Source organism: Bombus fervidus, chromosome 12 (assembly GCF_041682495.2).
Source record: "Bombus fervidus isolate BK054 chromosome 12, iyBomFerv1, whole genome shotgun sequence".
Classification (NCBI taxonomy): Eukaryota; Metazoa; Arthropoda; class Insecta; order Hymenoptera; family Apidae; genus Bombus; species Bombus fervidus.
The window spans coordinates 10,931,072-10,949,804 of NC_091528.1; the positions used below are offsets into that span (position 1 = coordinate 10,931,072).

The 18,733-nt window shown below is 44.9% G+C and overlaps 2 protein-coding genes and 1 long non-coding RNA gene across 11 annotated transcripts in view; 2 read left to right on the forward strand and 1 right to left on the reverse strand.

The window, feature by feature from the left end:
• Positions 1–14,347, forward strand: part of LOC139992672 (cell adhesion molecule 2-like) — a 149,794-nt gene extending 135,447 nt beyond the window's left edge. For 8 of the 9 annotated variants that reach the window (XM_072013781.1, XM_072013774.1, XM_072013773.1 and 5 more), the window contains 4 exons: positions 889–1,022; positions 3,431–3,543; positions 3,735–3,808; positions 6,609–7,686. In XM_072013781.1, coding sequence (XP_071869882.1) covers positions 889–1,022; positions 3,431–3,543; positions 3,735–3,808; positions 6,609–6,697 — 410 coding nt within the window. In that variant the 3' untranslated portion in view covers positions 6,698–7,686. Of the gene's footprint in view, positions 1–888; positions 1,023–3,430; positions 3,544–3,734; positions 3,809–6,608; positions 7,687–12,947; positions 13,149–14,217 lie in introns of those variants that run through there. The other variant, XM_072013782.1, reaches the window with a different exon arrangement.
• Positions 1–18,733, forward strand: part of Meng (serine/threonine-protein kinase meng-po) — a 215,426-nt gene that overhangs the window by 146,360 nt on the left and 50,333 nt on the right. The gene's annotated exons all lie outside the window — the stretch shown is intronic.
• The window catches only part of LOC139992685 (uncharacterized), a 45,640-nt gene continuing 38,736 nt past the window's right edge, over positions 11,830–18,733 (reverse strand). Inside the window, exon 3 of the long non-coding RNA XR_011801177.1 lies at positions 11,830–12,433. This is a non-coding gene — a long non-coding RNA (uncharacterized lncRNA). The remainder of the gene's footprint in view (positions 12,434–18,733) is intronic.

Sequence of the window (18,733 nt, forward strand, 5' to 3'; positions counted from 1 at the left end):
GTTTCTCGCGAGAGACGACGTTTCCGGTGATTTATTTGACGCGTGACGGATCTTACAGATGGAAATCTGTATCCAAGTTTTACGATAAAGCGTTTTAAGTTCTGCCAACAGTCAAACGTAATCGATTTTTGTTAGAATTTAATCTTAAAGTTAAGATTAACAATCTGTGCAAGACACAAAATAATATTCAGTGATATTTATTCAACAGAACTACAGAACCAAACGTATATAAGCGAGCGATATAATTAACAAAGTATGCAAGAGTCGTTGGCCAGTTACTCTCAGACTAGACGTAGGTAGTGACCTATGATTCCTTAAATATTTTGAACTCCACTTTCTATACGGTAACGAGTATGACCTGTGTAAGTGTCCTGCTCAAATGCCTGTGTGGGTGTCTGCGTGGGAGTATCGTGCCTGTGCGCGTAACATCGTCGTATTCCAACAATTTTCAACCGCATATATCTACAAATGAAATATCTACGACGAGAAGTGGATTCGATCTTGGTCGAAAGAAAATAGAAGCATCGCGAAACGTGTCGACTGGTTAATTATTTTTTGTCGCGACGAAATTAATGCGACGGTTAAAACTGGCTAAATTGGACAGCCAATAATAAAAAAATAACCAGAATCGTGGTTCGTTCCCGACCAAATGCTACACACAGACGCAACAGATGAGTTCTTCCTTTGTAGGAGATGAGCGTGGAAAGCGTCGTTGAGTTTTGGTCGTTAACGAGGTGATCCTTATCGTCGTTCGCGTAGATCGCGTTACGAAAAGAATCTTTAAATTTAAAAAACAACGAGACGAAGCGAGACAGAGAGTAGAGCGGAACGTGGATAGCAGCGAGAAGAATGAGCGACCGCGCGTAAATGTTGTCGATGTGATTGCAGTTCTGCCGCAAGACGGGCCGTCGATAACGGGCGAGGAGAAGGTTTACGCGACCGGCGACGTCCTCGGGCTGAATTGCACCAGCGGCAAGTCCCATCCCGCCGCGACGCTCAAATGGTTCATCAATAGGGAGCAGGTGAGAGAAACGCGAGCGTTCCGTTCGCCTCGCCGGAACTTTGAGAAGCGGAATCGTCGAATAGGCTTTTGCTTGTTCGCCGATGTAATGGTCGATGCGTCGAGAGTTATATATTTTAACACGGCTCGAAAGTTATAGATTTAGACTTTAGAAACAGAGAGAGAGAGAGAGAGAGAGAGAGAGAGAGAGAGAGAGAGAGAGAGAGAGAGTCCGAAAGCGTGCGGATAGGCGAACCGTGACGACGGAGCAAGACCTAGAGATCGTTAAACGGATGAGCGAGCGAGGGAAGACGCGGAGAGAGACGCTCAGAAATGACGATGGCAGAGGCAACGATACCGGCAACGACGACGATGCTTGATGAGCCAAAGCTCCAATTAACGAGCTGTGGGAGAACGCGCGCGTAGTAGGGCGCCAGTCGACTCTACATCCGCCTCGCTGCACCAACGTGCCACCGCCAACCACCGCTTTCCGGGAACGTCCTCTTTTGCCTCGGCTACTCTCTGCAACTCCACGACTCTTCCACTCTCTCTCTCTCTCTCTCTCTCTCTCTCTCTCTCTCTCTCTTTCTCTCTTCTCTTTTCAAAGAAACGAGAGCCAACGAAGAATAATTCGAGAAACAGAGGCAAGGAGAGATTGCTGGAAAGAAAGAAACGGCGAGGGGGAGGGAAAGACGAGAGACGGTCGGCGAAAGAAGGAAATTCGGGCAACTCGGTTAACTGCTAATTAATCCGCGTCACGTAGTCGAAGGGAATCTAATTTGTCCGCGAGAAAAGTCGGCCGAGTCGAACCGGTCGAACAAAGGAACACCGCGAATCTCGAATCTCGCGTTTTCGATCGTCCGCCTCTCGCGTTAGATCGCCGGGCCGCGAGGTCTCGTCGCTCCGAGGATTTAAAAATATAATCCGCAAAGCGCAGGCAGTTGAAGCGAGTAGACACGAGCTTCGCAAGTTGCGCGCGTTTAAAGATTACGTCGATGAACGTCGGTGCCCCTTTAGGGCTTCGCAGCGAATCGCGCGCGCCGCGACGGCTCGAAAAGTTTCCTATTATCCCGCTCGTCGTCTCCCACCTCCGCGTTGCTCGAGGAAAACTTGCCAACCTTCTCGACGATGTCCATTAGGAGTTGAGCGAGTTTAGCGCGCCACTTAACGCGAGTGTAATATCGTTTCGAAAACGTTCTCGTCGTGACGACTCTCGAAAGATTCGGCGACAAAGCCGACGGGGATGGCCGCAAGAGGCCTTCGACTTTCCACGGCCCGCGGCCCTCGATCGCTCGCGTTCCGCCTCCGGCTGCACTTAATCTTCGATTCTCTTTCAATTACCCGGCTTCGGGCGGTCGAGCGAACAATCCTTTCTAAGGCTGCGCCTTCTTTCCTCTCCCTCTCTTTCTCTCTCTCGCTCTCTCTCTCTCTCTCTCTCTCCGTCCGCCGTCGACTTTGGAATTTACTGAAACGCGCCGACGTGTTCGGCAGATCGATCGATGCGTTCGATCGGAAACAAGGAAACAAGAAAACGGAAAACAAAGAGGGAAGGAAGAGGGAGGAACGTTAAATTGCGATGGTACGCGCGAAGGAAACGAGAGATAGGAGTCTCGACGAAGTTTGGCGAAGGAGGAACGAAAATAGGACGGAGGCGCGATCAAAGGGATGGAGAGAAGCAGCGCGAGCTGAGGAGAATACGGCTTAAAAATGATTTAATTTCGAGGCTCGTTTATCTCTCGGTCTCCGGTCCGCTCCCCCTTTCGCGAACAGATTCACGGAAGAAGCGGATGAAAATGAAGATGAGGATGAAAAAGGAGAGGCAATATAGTTTCGATAAAACGAGGACAGCGTGCGCAGTGTCGGTCCCGTGCTACGGAATTCTTAGGACTCGCGCGCGAACGTTCAACGAGCAGATTTTCTCGGCAAACGTAGCTGCCGCGCGCCGGCCTTTCATTTCGCGAAAGCAAGACGAAGTTCTTTGCTCGGGTAGCCCGCGGCTGCGAATCTCGTTTGCTCTCGGAGGAAATCTCGTCGCCGCGACGTACCGCGGCCTTTCGACTCGGCGTTTCCATTCGAAACGCGGTGCTTCAACTACTCGCCTTCCATCGCCGGTACCGACGGCGTCTAAAACGTTTCGGATCGGATTCTCGAACGCGTATCCTAACACGCGATGAAACGTTCGAATCACTTGGAACATGGTTCAAGGCCTAAAACTCTAGTTGGTCTCGATCGCCAATCGCGAGACGTCGCGTCGTTTCGTTCTTCGTCTCCTTCGCTCGTTTTCTGTAACTCGTCGATGTTCGGTCGCGAGAATTCGACACTGTCGCGCGACGATAAAAAGCAAGTTCGACTGGATCCTCGAGGCCGATCGCCCTGACGATCTCTCACACGCTGCAACTCGTGGAACACGTCCCGTCGCGTTTGTTTCAGGTGAAACCAGACACGGAAATGGTGTTCGAGCAGCACGGACTTTATTCGGTGATATCCAGTTTACGACTGCAATTGGAACCGGATCACATCGCCGGCGACAAAATAAACGTCAGGTAATTCCGCCCTGGACAATCTCCTCCCCACCCATCACCACCACCACCACCACCACCACCACCATCGCCAACACTCACCAACACTCATATCATCACCGTCACTCTGCCATCACTGCCATCGCTATCATCATCAACAGCCCCCGACTCGTCCAGACCCGACGATTAATACGTCTCTATAAATTTTGTCGAAGATGCGAGGCGACCGTGGTATTGGACTCGATGTCGGACAAGCCGCGCTTCGAGACGCGCACAACGGAAGTTTTCGGTAAGCTCTGCCTCGTTACGATCTCCACGAGAATTCTACGTTTGGCTAGTTGCACGCGAAAATACGGCTGTCGCGATACGCGTACACATACGCGCGACAAGCACCGACACGTATTACGGCTATACACGTATATTTTATTTTCCAACATGTATACATATCGTATAGACGCATTTGGTAACGCATATTTAATGACTAAATTGCGTGTGCGTAGTTCGTTACTCGAATGGCAACGATTTTTACCGGAGGTGTAAATAAACTCGATATTAATGCAACTCGTCTATTTTTATCGAAACAAAGTTCATTACTGCGCTATCGTAATTATCGATTCCACCTTGTATATTTTAATCACGGGTATATCGAACTGTAATCGTTTTATCCAGTTTATAACGATTATAGCTACGTATGGTAGGACGTTCTGACGGGATTTAGAGGCAATACGTAGCATTAGGTTGTCCGAAAAGTGTCTTTCCTTCTGTCCGTCTTTTACAACGACGCATCTTTATACAAACACGAAACCCAATCTGTCGAACGTCGTGATCTTTATTTTGATAGAACAAAATGGAAATCCATTATTTCCTTACAAAACGAAAGAAACTTTTCGGACGACCTAATGGTAAAAACCGACGTTCGTAATCGTCGAACTTTGTGGAAATATCTGGACGAGATCTCCGTCTTCGCACCCTTTGATCTCGGAATTAAAAGTCCGGAATCGAGTGTGCAAAATATATTTTTCGACGCGCCGCTCGATTTTAGCAATTAATTTGCAGGAGCGACGAGACGACGAAGCTTGAAAATCGCAGTCTTAGACGGCTGCTACGTATATTTTACCGCTGAATAGATCTTGTACGCGCGTATCTTCGTGCGAAACTAGCCTTTCGGTTTCCCTTTCTCGACGCGCCTTTCGTTCGCTTCTCCGTCGGCCGCGTCCTCTTTCGAAAAATGTGCGAACGAAGGAGAAGCGAGAACCGTCGAAACGACGGACGCGTTAATTAACGCGTGCCTGACGGCGCGAGAAACGATTACCTCGTTATTTCCGAGCGAAAGAGGCGCAACCCCGTAGAAAGGGAGAAGGAGAAGGGAAAGGGGAGGACGCGAGGAGTCACTTTCGCAGGAAATTAAGCATCGTTCGCGCGCTCTAACGAATTAAGGATGCTTTACGATCGTCGGTGTCCGTGGAACGGGCCTGCACCGGCCGCAAAGTCGGCCCGAGCTTCCCTCGAGAGGCGCGCGCTCGCCCCAACTCCCAAAATTAAAACAATAATTTACGCTCGTTTACCTTTCGCCTCGGTTTCTCCTTTCTTTCTTGTTCAACGGAGGCGATCAATTCCATACATTAGGTTACGATTACGATCGATGTAGTTGGTTCGGGGCGGATCAAGCAAATAGAATAAAAAGTTGGTTCAGTTAACGAAGCCTCGATATTTGAAATTTTACTTTCGCGCGGATTAATTCCGCTCAAACTCGTTACGCGTATACGCGGTGGCTCGCGAAAATACTCGAATATTTCTACGAACTTTGGCGTATATATCGTAGGAAACATTTCCAAGTTTCAGAAACTTATGGAAACCTTTTACAAATACGTTGCGTATCACGCACAGTATTTCAAATTTCATCGCCGTTGTAACGAGTTCCGAGTATCGTGGATATAACGTTAGAGTTTCGAACAAACTTGAAAATCTATATTAAAGCTACGGTTATTTAGAACAGTGATATTTTCAGCAATAATCCCAGATATTGCTCTTTCGAATGGAGGTTCTGCCGTGCTTGATTATTTTTGGCAGTGCCACGGAACATCGGTCGGTCGGAAAATTCACCGTAATCAGAATCGTGGCCTTAGTTATGCTCGATCACGTCGCACGAATTCTACGCTGACGAACGAAATCGCGTGGGTCGCCACGCGATTCGGAATGAAAATTAAAAGAGGTGGAAATAAAACATGATCGAGTGGAAGTAGCGTTTGTAGAGAACGATCGATCGCAAAGGGAATGGGAAATTTGGTCGCCGCCTCTCGGACGGGACGCCCGCGAAGGGTAAACGTCGGCCGAAATCGCCAAAGGGGACGATGGCGGAAGCGAGAGAGCTTCGTGCAAAGGGAAAAGAGAAAGAGAGAGAATGGCGAACGTCTCGACGAAATTGCTCTTAACGATCTTCGATTTTCTCGTTAGACCAAGTCGTTCTTGGAAGCGACGTACGTCGCGTTGCCGCATTCGCCGCTCTCGCTCTCCTTCCTCTCCACCCTTTGCTTGCTCCACGTCTCTGCTACCTACCAAATTCTCCTAGGCCGAAACTTTTCGAGAAGATCGAGGCTAAACGTCCAAGAACAAAGTTCCAATCGTGTCGGCTTAAAAACTTGAAATTTCCGCTTTGACGAACCTCGGTCGTAAACGTTGTTCTCTTCTCGCTTGCTTCTTCGAGTCTACGTTTCCTTCGGCTAATTGGCATGCATACTTTACCAGGTGATGCGAAACACTTTGACACTTTCTTCTTAATACCGATGTTCCGTAGATCGAACTCGTTAAATTCGCCAAATACAAAAGTTGCGTCTTTGCTTGGCTATCGCGCGATAGATAAATTATCCGCCAGGAACTTTTCCGCCTAAAAACAGCGGATGTCAAGGTGGATGGAATAGCTCGTGTATCGAAAAGTAGACGATTCAAAGATACTTTCAGGTATCGGGGTTTAGCCGGGGACACTCCGTATTAATTAACAAATATTAATCAAAAGATATTATACGTATTTACAAAGACCGTGGAGATTTTCGACGACGAAAACGAAACGCGTCTTCTGCTAAATGTTTCAGTGGAAGGACACGGCAGCCTTGCAACGCCTTCCGTGTGCCTGACAGTGGCCAGCGCGCTACTTCTTCGACTACTGCCAACCTTGGTTTAGGAATAAGAGCGTGCGAACCGCGCGCGATCGGCCGCGTTCGCGTCCACGAGACGCGATTGCCACACGCACGACCGGACTCCGTGGAGTAGGAAAGAAGAGTGGATGAGAAACACAACGATGGAAGAAAGAGACAAATGGACGATCGTACGTAGCGATCAAATGCGAAATAATAGGGAAATATCGTTGGAACGGCGAACGAAAAGACCGCAACGATCGAACGAACGCAGAATTGGAAGGCGGGTCGGAGCCGAAAAAATTCTGGTTCGCGGAGTTGGCGAGGGACGAGTATCGCTTGGCTACTTGGCCGATGGGTGATCGATCGGGGCACCGGGGTCGCCGTGAGGCAATCGCGGGGCAGTCGCGGGGCAGTCGCGGGCCCGGGAGAACGCGCGCGCGGATTATCATCCCGTTGGACGGCACGCGACTCGAAAATACGATTTACGAGCCTGTAAGCGGATTAATTTGGACGATTCGACGTGCACGGGATAGCGTAAATATTTGTCTGGAGCGCGTAGGGAAGCGAGTCGGCGATTCTTTCGCGGCGATTTCGATAGAAATCCGCGACGAACGAGAGCCGCGGCCGAACGAGGCGTCTCGACGATCCACCCCACGCATATCCGTGTTTCTCTCGCATGACGCGCATCCGCGTAGCACGCAACGATACCTACGTGTACTCGTTATACGGCTTCGAAGCTTTTAACTCCCGTTGTAATTCCGAAAAGTCGGGACGAGATCGGTCGCGCGGTTTTCGCTCTTCGATCAAAAACGAACGAACGAGAAACCAACGGACTTGCGCTTCCCTTCGCGTCCGCGACTTCTCTCTTTGTGTCTGTATACTTTGTACATAGCTGCGACGCCTGCACGCGCGTACATCTGCCGTTATCTACGAAAACTAGGTACATCTCGTCGAACGTTACGATAGAGAAGAGAAAACGTTGGATCGCGAACTTTATTCGTGCTTTCCGTAGAAACGTAGACAACGTGGCGCGGCGTTTTTCCAAAAAAAAAAAAAAAAAAAAAAATAAAAACGGATACGATCGGGGCTGCGCAGTCGAACAACTCCCCGAAACTATCGAAAATCGGACAGAGATTACGTACTTGTGTGTATGGCCTAATGTATATACGTATACATAATATATATATATATATACATATATATATATTTCGCATATTTAGTAAATAAATCGTATTTCATTACAAAAGCGATTCTCAAACCCGACACGTCCCACCGAATACACTCTCGGGTTGGTACTCCTCGGGCTAAATAATAATATCACCTCAGCCGCGATCCACTGGAAACCTCGATCCTGGTATATACTGCTATACAATAGGTGATTGGTGTTGGTTGCCTCTGGCCGGGCGTGTACCCACGGCCCATTATCTCCTGCCCATTTACGTGTACGCGAAACAGACGAGCGCGATTAGAAGATCTCGGCGTGTTCCGGTGGCTCGATCGGCTTTCGCCGTCGGACGTGGAGGATCTCCGGCTGTTCCAGTGGTCGAGAAAGAATTAATGGTCGTTCGTGCCACGGGACAATACGGGGCGGAGGACGCGCGGGGATCGTGCAAGGGGCGCCCCTTAACTCGATACCAGAAGGAAATTCTCGAGAGGATAAACGGTCGGTCGACGCGAACCGACGCGAGTCTCCCGGAAGACGATCGATGCTAATGGCCCGTGCCAGACCAGACGGCCTGCCTCGTCCTTTGAATATGTATCGACGCGTGCTCTCCCTTCGTCGTTTCGCCTTTCTATTTTCACCTTTCGACGCCAACAACGACGACGGACGCTTCTTCGTGCTCTCGCCTTCGCGTATCGGAGAGCGCGCGATACCTCGCGATTCTCGCGACGACGCAACGGTCCAAACGAGGAGGCGACGAGAGTGCCAGCCATCGAATCCGATTACGAGCGGTTAGCATTCGGCGCCGGCTCGAATTTGCTCGATTTGTAAGCGAGCGAGTGTGTTGGACGTTCGTCGACGAGTCGAATTGGCGAAACGGGAGACGAGTTTGGCATCGAGGAGACCAGGGAATCGATGCGCGGCAATTATAACCGCGTCGTTGTCCCTTCTCCTTCCTTTCTCCTCTCTCTCTTTCACACACACACACACACTCCCTCTCTCTCTCTTTCTCTCTCTTCCTCGTTCCATTCTTCAAATATCCATTCTCGCTCTTTCAATTTACCTCTCTCGGACGTATCATTGACTTTTTGTTCGTCACGATACACCAAAAATACACGTATGACGCGTAACAGGGAATGGGAGGAGGAGAAATAAAGTCGATATCTCTCGGTATTACGTAGTTGGGGCCAATGACCGGGAAACGGGGTCGCGATCTCTTAAGTCGTCCGCGAGATCCTTTTTTAAAGTATTCCACTGACCCGACCTTAAAACGAACTGGCTCCACGATTCCTCGTACTCGACCGAGCACGAAAGAACGGTTAGCGGCTAGTTACCCGAGGAAGCCAGCGATCGACGTCCAACGTTTCTTGGACACAGAGTCTTTTATTAAAATTATTATAATCTCGCGCGAGCAGCCCGATAGATTCTTCGTTTCGATCGAAATTGAATCTCGAGTTGATCGATATTCCGCTCTCGTGGTCCTCCTGTCTTGCCTTGCCTTTAATTAACTTCTTCGCCGGAGCAGACTCCGTTCTTCTCTTTTTCGTTTTGTTCCGGCGCGCCGCGACGTTCGCACGCCTCCGCGTTTCCACGCTGTCTTTCCCCTGCGACGACATAAATCTCAATTATTCCTTTCAGCGTGTCGCTTATCTGCTCGTCGGTTTTTTATCCGTGCCAAGTACGAGACGGCAACGCGGTACGTTTCCGCAGGTGCGAAGGCCAGGTTGAATCAACGGCGAGAATCGACGATGTACTCTGGAAGGCTGCGGGCGGTCGCGAAACCCTTCGCGATCGTTCGCCGTCTTCCATAATTTCTTCCATTTCTCCCAGCATCCTGAATTATAAAATGTCGACCGGTCTTCTTACTCGCGCACCTGTGCTCCTGAAAAACCGCACTCGGATCGATCGGTTCTCCGACTACCGCCGCGATACCTTTCGGCTGTCTGCCAATCCGACTTTTAGACGCAACCTCTCGATTATCGCCAGTGGAACGTCATCGGCTGAGATACGATTCTCAGATGCGGCAGCCTGCTCGTAATTACGGTAAGAAACTTTTCTTCGCAGCGTCCGACGTTGCGACTTTCTCCTAACGTTTCTCGTTTATCGAGATGTTCGAAAACGAAGAACCGCAAGACGTACTGGTGAACATTATCTACCTATTGACACCTGCGTGAAATTACCGTGTGTTCTTCTTCTTCTTCTTCTTTCATATCTTTCTTCCTCTCATAAAAGAAAATTCTTCCAGTTATTCGTACACAGTGACCGACAAAAGTGTCACACGACACATACCGTACGGAATTTTCATCTATTTATTACACGTGTTACTTCGAACGTCCTGCGATATTAGCGCTTTGATCAGACGCCACTACATCGATAAAATGTGAAATCGATGTAAAAACGTATACATGTATGCGTGTAGAAACTACAAAATTCTTGCTATAGACGTATATCGGATAGAAGATGAGTACACGGTATGAATAATGGTCTTAAACATACAATTGGCGTTTATTTTAAACGTTCGGTAAGCTGTCAAATTTCGACAACCTTGTCATCTCTAATATCGTATACTTGCACTAAATACCTTGTAGTTTCTGCGTACATCTTGGATTCTGTTTCAAAGTTTGCCAATACGGTCGCGCTATAGTCGTATAGAGGTAATGTCAAAAAGCCTAGCGCAACGCGATATATTTATCGCGTAGGTAAAAATGTTTTACGGTAAGTGTTGGAATATCTTGACGAACCACTACAGGTAATTTCCCGTTTCAACTTTATGTTAAACTATTAAAAGCCCTTCTCTGGATCGAATCCGAGTGGAAAGTAGAATCGAAAGAGAAAAGTTTTAATTTTATTAAATTTACATCTGGAAGATAATTGTCCGGCAATTTATTAAAGGAGAATATAAGAAAACGTAAAGCTTCAGGCTCTTCGGTTATGTAGTTCACTCGTGTCCTCTCTGCAAGCAACTTTATTTAATTAATCGAAATGCATTAGATTTTTTCGCGAAGGTAAAGATGTAAACAAAGGTAAACTCTAAAGGTCTTTTCCTCTTCGAGTTGGATTTCCTTTGCCGAGAGCTTAGGCTCTTTTGCTATATACATCGTACCGTGTCTGTATTTGTGTTACCAAGCTGATGAACAGGAAGACTTGTACGGTGAAGGTAAGCGCAAAAGGAATATACTAAGTCAAGTGCAGAATACAAACGAGTCACGTGTCACGTAATTTTTAAAGTGAAAGCACAAGATTCGGTATGAAATCAAGTTTATTTTTCACAGTTAGGTTTTGCTAGAAAAAAGATCGGAAGAAGAACTGTTCGGTCCTGGCTCGTACCATCAGGGAAGAAAGCTCGGTGTGGGTGTGCCCTTTTGAACTCAGAACGCGGATTCGTCGTCCGCACTTTTCGGTAGAAAAGTGAGGGTAATGATCCGCTAATGAATGATAAAGAAAACCAGATATGGGCATCCTTGTTCATGGGAAAAGTTTGTTATCTCGCCAGACACCCGTTTTCTCCGTAATAGTTAAGAGCGTGCAACAAATATGCGGACCATCTGTAAACCGAAAATGTTTATGTGAAAAGAAATGAAACAGAACAGATTCGGTTTACGGTGTCTCCTTAGGCCTGTTGAGGGTTAGCGTTAACGATGGATACCTCCGAAGGTCCAGACTAGGAGGAATCTCGCAAGGACCATCGCATCTGGCGTAGCATGTGCTAAACAGAAATTTGATCCGTGACACACGCATGGATACGATGCAGACTAGACGCGTAAAAGTAGTATGTTTCGTTTCAAGACAGACGTGAAACGCTTGAACCGTTCGTCGACGAAGAAGACTAATTTTATTTTCGTAGAATTGTCGATAACTATATATCGAATGTATGCAATTTAACGAACGCGATGTTCTCGATATCCATTTTGTTCGACGATTCCAGCGATACAAGCGACTTTCGAGTCGTCGTATTTGGTCGCCGACTAGTAATAACAAACCGACAAATTACAAATTATAAATTTCGCTCTCGAATAGAATGATCAGATAATGTACGATTTATACAATTTTCTCGTGAAACTTCGTTTGTTTTATTACTTGTTGACTTTATCGATAACGCCAACTTCTAACTCGCGGCTTGTACCCAAAACTTGTCTAATAATATCAGTTTAGTTATACAAAACAGTTTTAGAAGTAAGGTCGGTGCATAAAGTATCTTAAAATTGGCGACAAACTGGACGGAAATAGGCGGTTAAGAATTTCCAAAGTAATTTAGAATTTCCAAACAGACGAAAGCTTGACAGCGCTGGAATTCCACGGTGGCACGTTGCACGGTAAGTGGTTCCTTTGGAAGAAATTTCTGCTTGCTCGATAAACGCCGGTGTTCGTCGCCGTAAGTCGACTTTCCACGTTATTCTTTCGATCGTCGAAGAGGTAACGTCACAGGTCCCTAGTTCTTTTCCTTTTTTTTTCCGTTTCAAAGTATTAGACATCCTCGTTTCGCCATCCTGACGATAGATAGTTACATCGAAGTCGATCTCAGTAAAATTTCCATAGAAATTCCCTAGAACTCGTTCCTTTCTCTGATCCGCCAAACTTTCGGCGTGAAATTTGAAGCACGGCACGGCCCATGTCCGAGCTAATGGAAAGACAAAAATGCTCGATCGACAGAATTTCAGGATTAAGAATAATAAAGCGAACATTACCCTTTTCACGTTGAGTTGCTCGTATCGAAATGAAAATCAAGAAAATTGTCAGTTTATTTAAGAATACCGTATTTTTTATATTGTTTTTTTAAATAACGGATTCTTTAGTTATCACGATGCACTCCAAGCATCATTTAGAATCAGTAGGATAAATCAAAGAGCTTTCTTTTTCTTATGATCTTTACTATATATTAAAATATTTTTTAATGTGTAACTCTTGCGAAGCTCGACAGCTTCGGCGTTCTGAAGATCTTCGCTTACCTGTTTGGCCGTAGAATACCCTAACTTTTTTAACGCGCCTAAATAGCTACGTAGAGACATGTAAACGAATTAGCTTTTATTTCTAATAATCCGATTTTAAAGTTACGATCCTTTTGAAAATTTCCTCTCCGCAAAGCGTTTATCATCTATAGAACTGTAATGACGTTTCCATTTTCCTGTTGCAAGACTAGAAATGGAAAGCAACGCTGTCGGAAGGCTGCAGACACACGGATTATAGAGACGAGAAGACAATGGAGAGCACGCGACATGCCACAAGCAACAATGCTCACTTTGCCATTCGCAAAGCTACTAGCAGTTAGTTTAGATTTATTCGGCTGGAATTATTTCAAATAAATGTTCGCAAACGGAAGATAAAAGATCCAAAAGGTAATATAACAGATATGTTCAATGATTTTCTTTACTTTCCGTCGATCGTTCCTTCCTGGAGCAAATATGGTGGAAACCAGGAATAACTTGAATTAAAAATACATTTGAGAAAATTGCGAGATATAATAATAGAATATTAATGGAATAATATAAATATTCTTATGTTCGTTTAATATATTTCATTATTATATCCTTTTTCTATTATTTCGCTGCTTTATTATTATTTCATCAGTGTTATTAATACCAGCAATATTGCTCGAAGTAGAGCTGATTTTAAAATCGTTACATCTTTAACGTTGTTAATAATGTTTTAAATTATCTTATTAGATATTATGTATTACTAATTGTGTATTATTTAACAATTTTCTCTACCAATTAACTAGTAACTTCTTCGTTATATTAGCTTATATTATAAGAATTGTATTACACGTTAGTTTATAATTAAATTTTGCAAGATTTCAGTAGTCTCATATTTCAAATTCTTTACTCCATTTGCCAAATCTAACATCCGCCAACCCATATCTGATATATCTTTTATTCCACGCTCCATATCACAACTCCGTTCCTTACATCCGACTTACTCTGTTCCGCGTTTCACATCCTCGTTTCACGATTAAAAATAATGCAGAGAGTACTTTTCGCATAAATTGCGCGCAAGAAATCGTTGCAATCCGCCAGCCCGCAAAATAAAATTCGTAGGCCACAAATTTCACGCGAAACGAGTGACACGAGCGACGATAGAGATAGAGAGCGATAGTGTGCGACAAGGACAGGTATATGTATAAATTAGTTCCACTTTATCTACTTTTGTGATTCTATTATCTTAACGAAGCACCCAGTCTTCTTCCTACGTTCCATTTAACTTCCGAAAGACACGAATAAAGGTTCACAAATTCTGCTCGATAGATAAAAGCGTTAATCGGAACGGATGATACTAATTAAACAATTCCTACTATCACTGAAGCGTCAAAAATATTTATTTTCGAGTAATATTGTTACGAAATGATTATAGATTTAGTTTGAAATTTTCTAAACCATATGAAATTAATGTTTCTCTTGTGTGTTACAGAATTAATTTCCCAGCAACATCGGAAAATCGCAACTAGATATAGAATCTTCACAACGTCAAAAAAATTAATTGTAATTTCTGTCAAGTAATGATAATTAGTCGTAATCCATTATATTCTATCTTTTATAATTATGTCTAAGATTTACACGTATAATGTATAGTAGTTTGAAAGAAATGCTTGTACGATAGTTGTATTCAAAAACTAAGCATGATGCATCGTTAAGAATTAAGTATATATTAATTTATATAGATTAATCGTGTAGATAAGTTCTATAGGATTATATAGGACAATAGATGGATAAATGCGCGAATCACTATACAGTTGAGAGTATTTACAAAGATTATTGTATAATTTCAAAATTTAATCAATAAATAGATCTTATAAAGGGAATTCGAATGTAATATCATGTCTCTGGACTCTGTCCATCTCCAATTTTAATTTCTTGTCATTTTCACAAGTTGGAACAACTGAAATAACAAAAATTCGGAAAGCTTGCCATGTTATCACGTTCTTCCGACACAAAATCGCAAAATCGGACCAAATTTTCGCGATTTCGGCTCCGAGAAATTCCAGGAAAATGACGTCACTTCCAGGAATAGCCTCGATAGTTCCTAGAAAGTGACCTCATTTCCAGGAATCGCCAGAATCGTGCCACCTTCTGCTCCGTCATGTTCTCCCGATACAAAATCGCTGGAAAGGCCAAACTTCTGGTCCGATCTCACGATTTTCGTATCAGGAGAACACGATGGTGCAGGAGGTTGCACGATTCCGGCAATTCCGGGAAATGACGCCATTTTCCAGGAATTGCTCGGAACCGAAATAGTGAAAATTTGCTCCGGTTTTCCGATTTTGTATCAAGAGGACATGGTAGCACGATTCTGGCGATTCCTGGAAGTGACGTCATTTTCGAGGAACAATCGAGGCGATTCCTGGAGATGAAGTCATTTTCCAGGAATTCCACGGTACTACCTCTTGTTCCATCATACTTTCCTGATACAAAATCGAGAAGTCGGACCAAAAATTTGGTCGAAATCTCGAAAATTCGAATGTCATCATTTATCCTCAACTCTGTCCTTCTTCGGTCTTACTTCCTTATCATTTTCGCAAGCTAGAATAAATGAGATTTGAAAGATTCAGAAGAATTGCACAAGCTTTCGTTCCTTTATGTTCTGTATGTTAATTTATGTTCAAAGTGTATATAACCTAACGTACCGTTGTGGGCAAGTTGTGGGAGGAATATATCTTTTCCGTTTAAAAATATACTTTGCTGCGTTTGTTTGGTATATTTGATGTTCTAGAATATGGGGTATTGGGAATAGGTTTGAGGGAATTGGTAGTTTGGGTTGGAAAAAGCAAATACCGTGTAGAATATGGAATATAGAGAAGAATACACGGAATGTGGAACGGGATATGGTTTGGTAAACATTGTACAGAGGATGTGGGATGCGGTTTGGTAGGCGTATAGAATGTGGGAAAGGACATATGGAAATGTGCTGTAGGATGAGCGATATGAAAATATGAAATATGTGACGTAGAATGGATGTAGAACGTGTTGTGCGAATTAGGATTCAAGATGTGGGTTAGAAATACTAGTTATGGGATACGAGACGAGATGTATGAAACGTGGAACATGTGAGATGGAAGTGTGAACTGTGAAATGGGCTTGAATATTATTTGGATATAGACTATGTGAATCGCGAGGAAGGTAGAACACAGATCGTGTGATCTAATACGAAACTTAAAAGAACACGCAACGCTCCTATCTGTTTCGAATAGTTTATAGTAATTGTAATTATTAGTACAAGACAGGACGACATTTGATTAGAAATAGGTAAAGCGAAACATAAAAATTGACAATTTTTAAACGATATTACGGAACCACGTTACGGTGCATAATACGATATAATGCTTTTTAATAACCATTCGATTACTACTATAAAATTGCCCAACAACCGAAAACAACGTGGAGCGAAACACTCGCATTCATCTTGCACATTCTCGATACACCAAAGCCAAAGTAGTTGGCAGCTGCTGTGTAAGAAGGTTGCCTCGTTACTCCACATATTCTCCGCGTGCTTGCTCGTTCCAACTTGCCTGCACCGGTGGAAGAGCAGCGAAGGGTGAGAGTGGAAAGGGTGAAAAGGAGGGAGAGCAAGTTGTCGGTCTAACGACGTGGGCGTGTGCAGCCTGCACGAACAAAATAGCGTGGAACCATGGCCGATCGTGGTCGCATAATCAGCTCTATTGAGCAATCTAGCCACTATGGATCGCGAGCGGGTAGGACGGGCGCAGAGTAGCCGTGTGTAGCGAAGCCAGAAGCAGGGCCAGAGGCAGAGGCAGAGACCGATGGTGGTCGGTGGTCGGTGGTCTGGTCTCGCGGGTCGACAGCTCGGTAGGCCCTCCCTTTTCGTCGCTATTCACACGTTCGTGTCTCCGCCAGCAGCCGCTTCCTGTGTCGAGACGCGTATCCCCTGCGACACGGCCGCGCAAATAAACGGAGAACGCGAGCTTAATTGCACCCTTTCTCTCGCGGAGTCTCCATAGCTTCTCGTCTCCCTACGCCTGTAGCCTGGACTTGGCAAACTACTCTACACAGTTTTCGACTCTGGCAAGAGGCAGAGTTTTTTCAAACGCCGACGCGATACAAATCCGACCGGTAAACATCACTTACAAGGCTGGGGAATTCGCGTGGGTACGAGAGAACCGTCGACAGAATGGATTCTCATGGACCCGGATGCTGCGTATCGCTCTCAAATAAACCAACACGAGCACCGTGTACACTTCCGGTCATAAATAAATATTGGCACCATTTACCGTCTTCCAATGCAGAGCGTAATAATCGGTTTAGATCGGCGAAGAAACAATCGGTTGATAGAAATCCTAAGTTCACCCAAGATAACGAATAAGAATAGACTGTAAAAGATTCAAAGAATCGCCTGTTACAGTCGCGTAAGGATAACGAATTTATACGATACTATCCTCTGATCGAAATCTTATCGAGCGAACTTTGGCTGAATTAATTAGGAAATTTAGCGACATTTGTAAAAGTCTGAATTTGGCTCGGAATTCATATACGGAATGCAAAGCGGTGGAAAAATTAACTGATGCGATTGAAAATCTAATAATGAGAACAGCGGTTGGGAAAAATTATAGACGAGAGGAGAATTTCATTTTATTTATGAGATTCTTCTTGCAACACAGTATACATAGAGGCATGTAAAATACGATTTTTATTTCAAACGGGATAATACTCGTACAGATTTTAATATCATCTATAAGTGTCCAAATATTTATGATCGTAGATATGAAACTGAAAATAATATTACGTACCTAACAAGCGCTGTTGCTTTCAAACCTAAATCACGTAAGCTCTGCTCGAATCGAATTAATGAAAATGATAATTCAATTGAAGTCAAGAAAAATAACGTATTTACATCGCTAAAGCGTCGAACATTTCTAAAAGCCAAGCGGCTTGATTTATAAGGATGAAAGTAGACATTCGAAAGAATATTAGATGTAAAGTTTCGTTCAAAGTTTCATATATGTAAAGTTTCGCTATATATATATATAGAGAAAGAGAGAAAGGGAGAGATATTGTATGAAAGTTATTTGATAGCACGCAGCATTGTAGGAAATGAAAGTCAGATCCGCGGCGAACGTGTTAAACAACGATTTACCCTAGATAACTACAATCGCGTCTATAAGAAGGCGTTTCTTGCGAATTCGCGTCCACTGCGATCGACTAGACTAAGACGCGACGCAATATCCCTAGGAGTACGCGGTCTACTACCGTACAACGATGTACAACGACGTACAAGGTGCGATGCACGATAGATATACGACGTAGGATGCGAGGACCGTTCCGAGGATTACACGGTGAAGCGGTCGCTTTTCCAAGAAGGCGTGCATTACGTTACGACAGCCTCTCGATTTCTCGCCGGTTACCCACCACTTTGCTGCGCCAGTGAATTTTCATTCGCGCCCTGACTACGCGAATATATCTTCGTGCCCGGCTACGAATACGAAACCGCTATCTCCTCGTTCACGAGCTACCGGACGAATCGACAAACGTCTAACTTCTCAAACAGACCGAGATAACATCTCAGCTGGAAAACGCACTTTCGAAACAAACCACGGAGGCTCCTCTCTCTCTCTCTCTCTCTCTGTCTCTCTGCCTCCCTCTTTCTCTCTGCCTGTCCGTAGAAACGTAGAAGATGCTTCAACGCGATTTGTTCGAAGGGGAGATGCCAAGATCTTTCGAAGGAAACGCGATCTCTCGAAAGAACGTGGCAAAAAGGGAACATCGGATCGAATAATTTTTCGTCTTTTCATTTTCACCTTTCTTTCTCCATAGGAGTTTCTTCTTTCGGCTGTCGAGACTCCGCTCGTGCGACGAGGATGCGTGAATCGCGACGATTCGCCCGTGAAACTTGGCGAGAGCGAAGCCGAGAGGCTCGTTACAGCCTCCCGGCTGGCAAACTTTACAGCAACTAAGCGCCTCCGACATTTAATTTC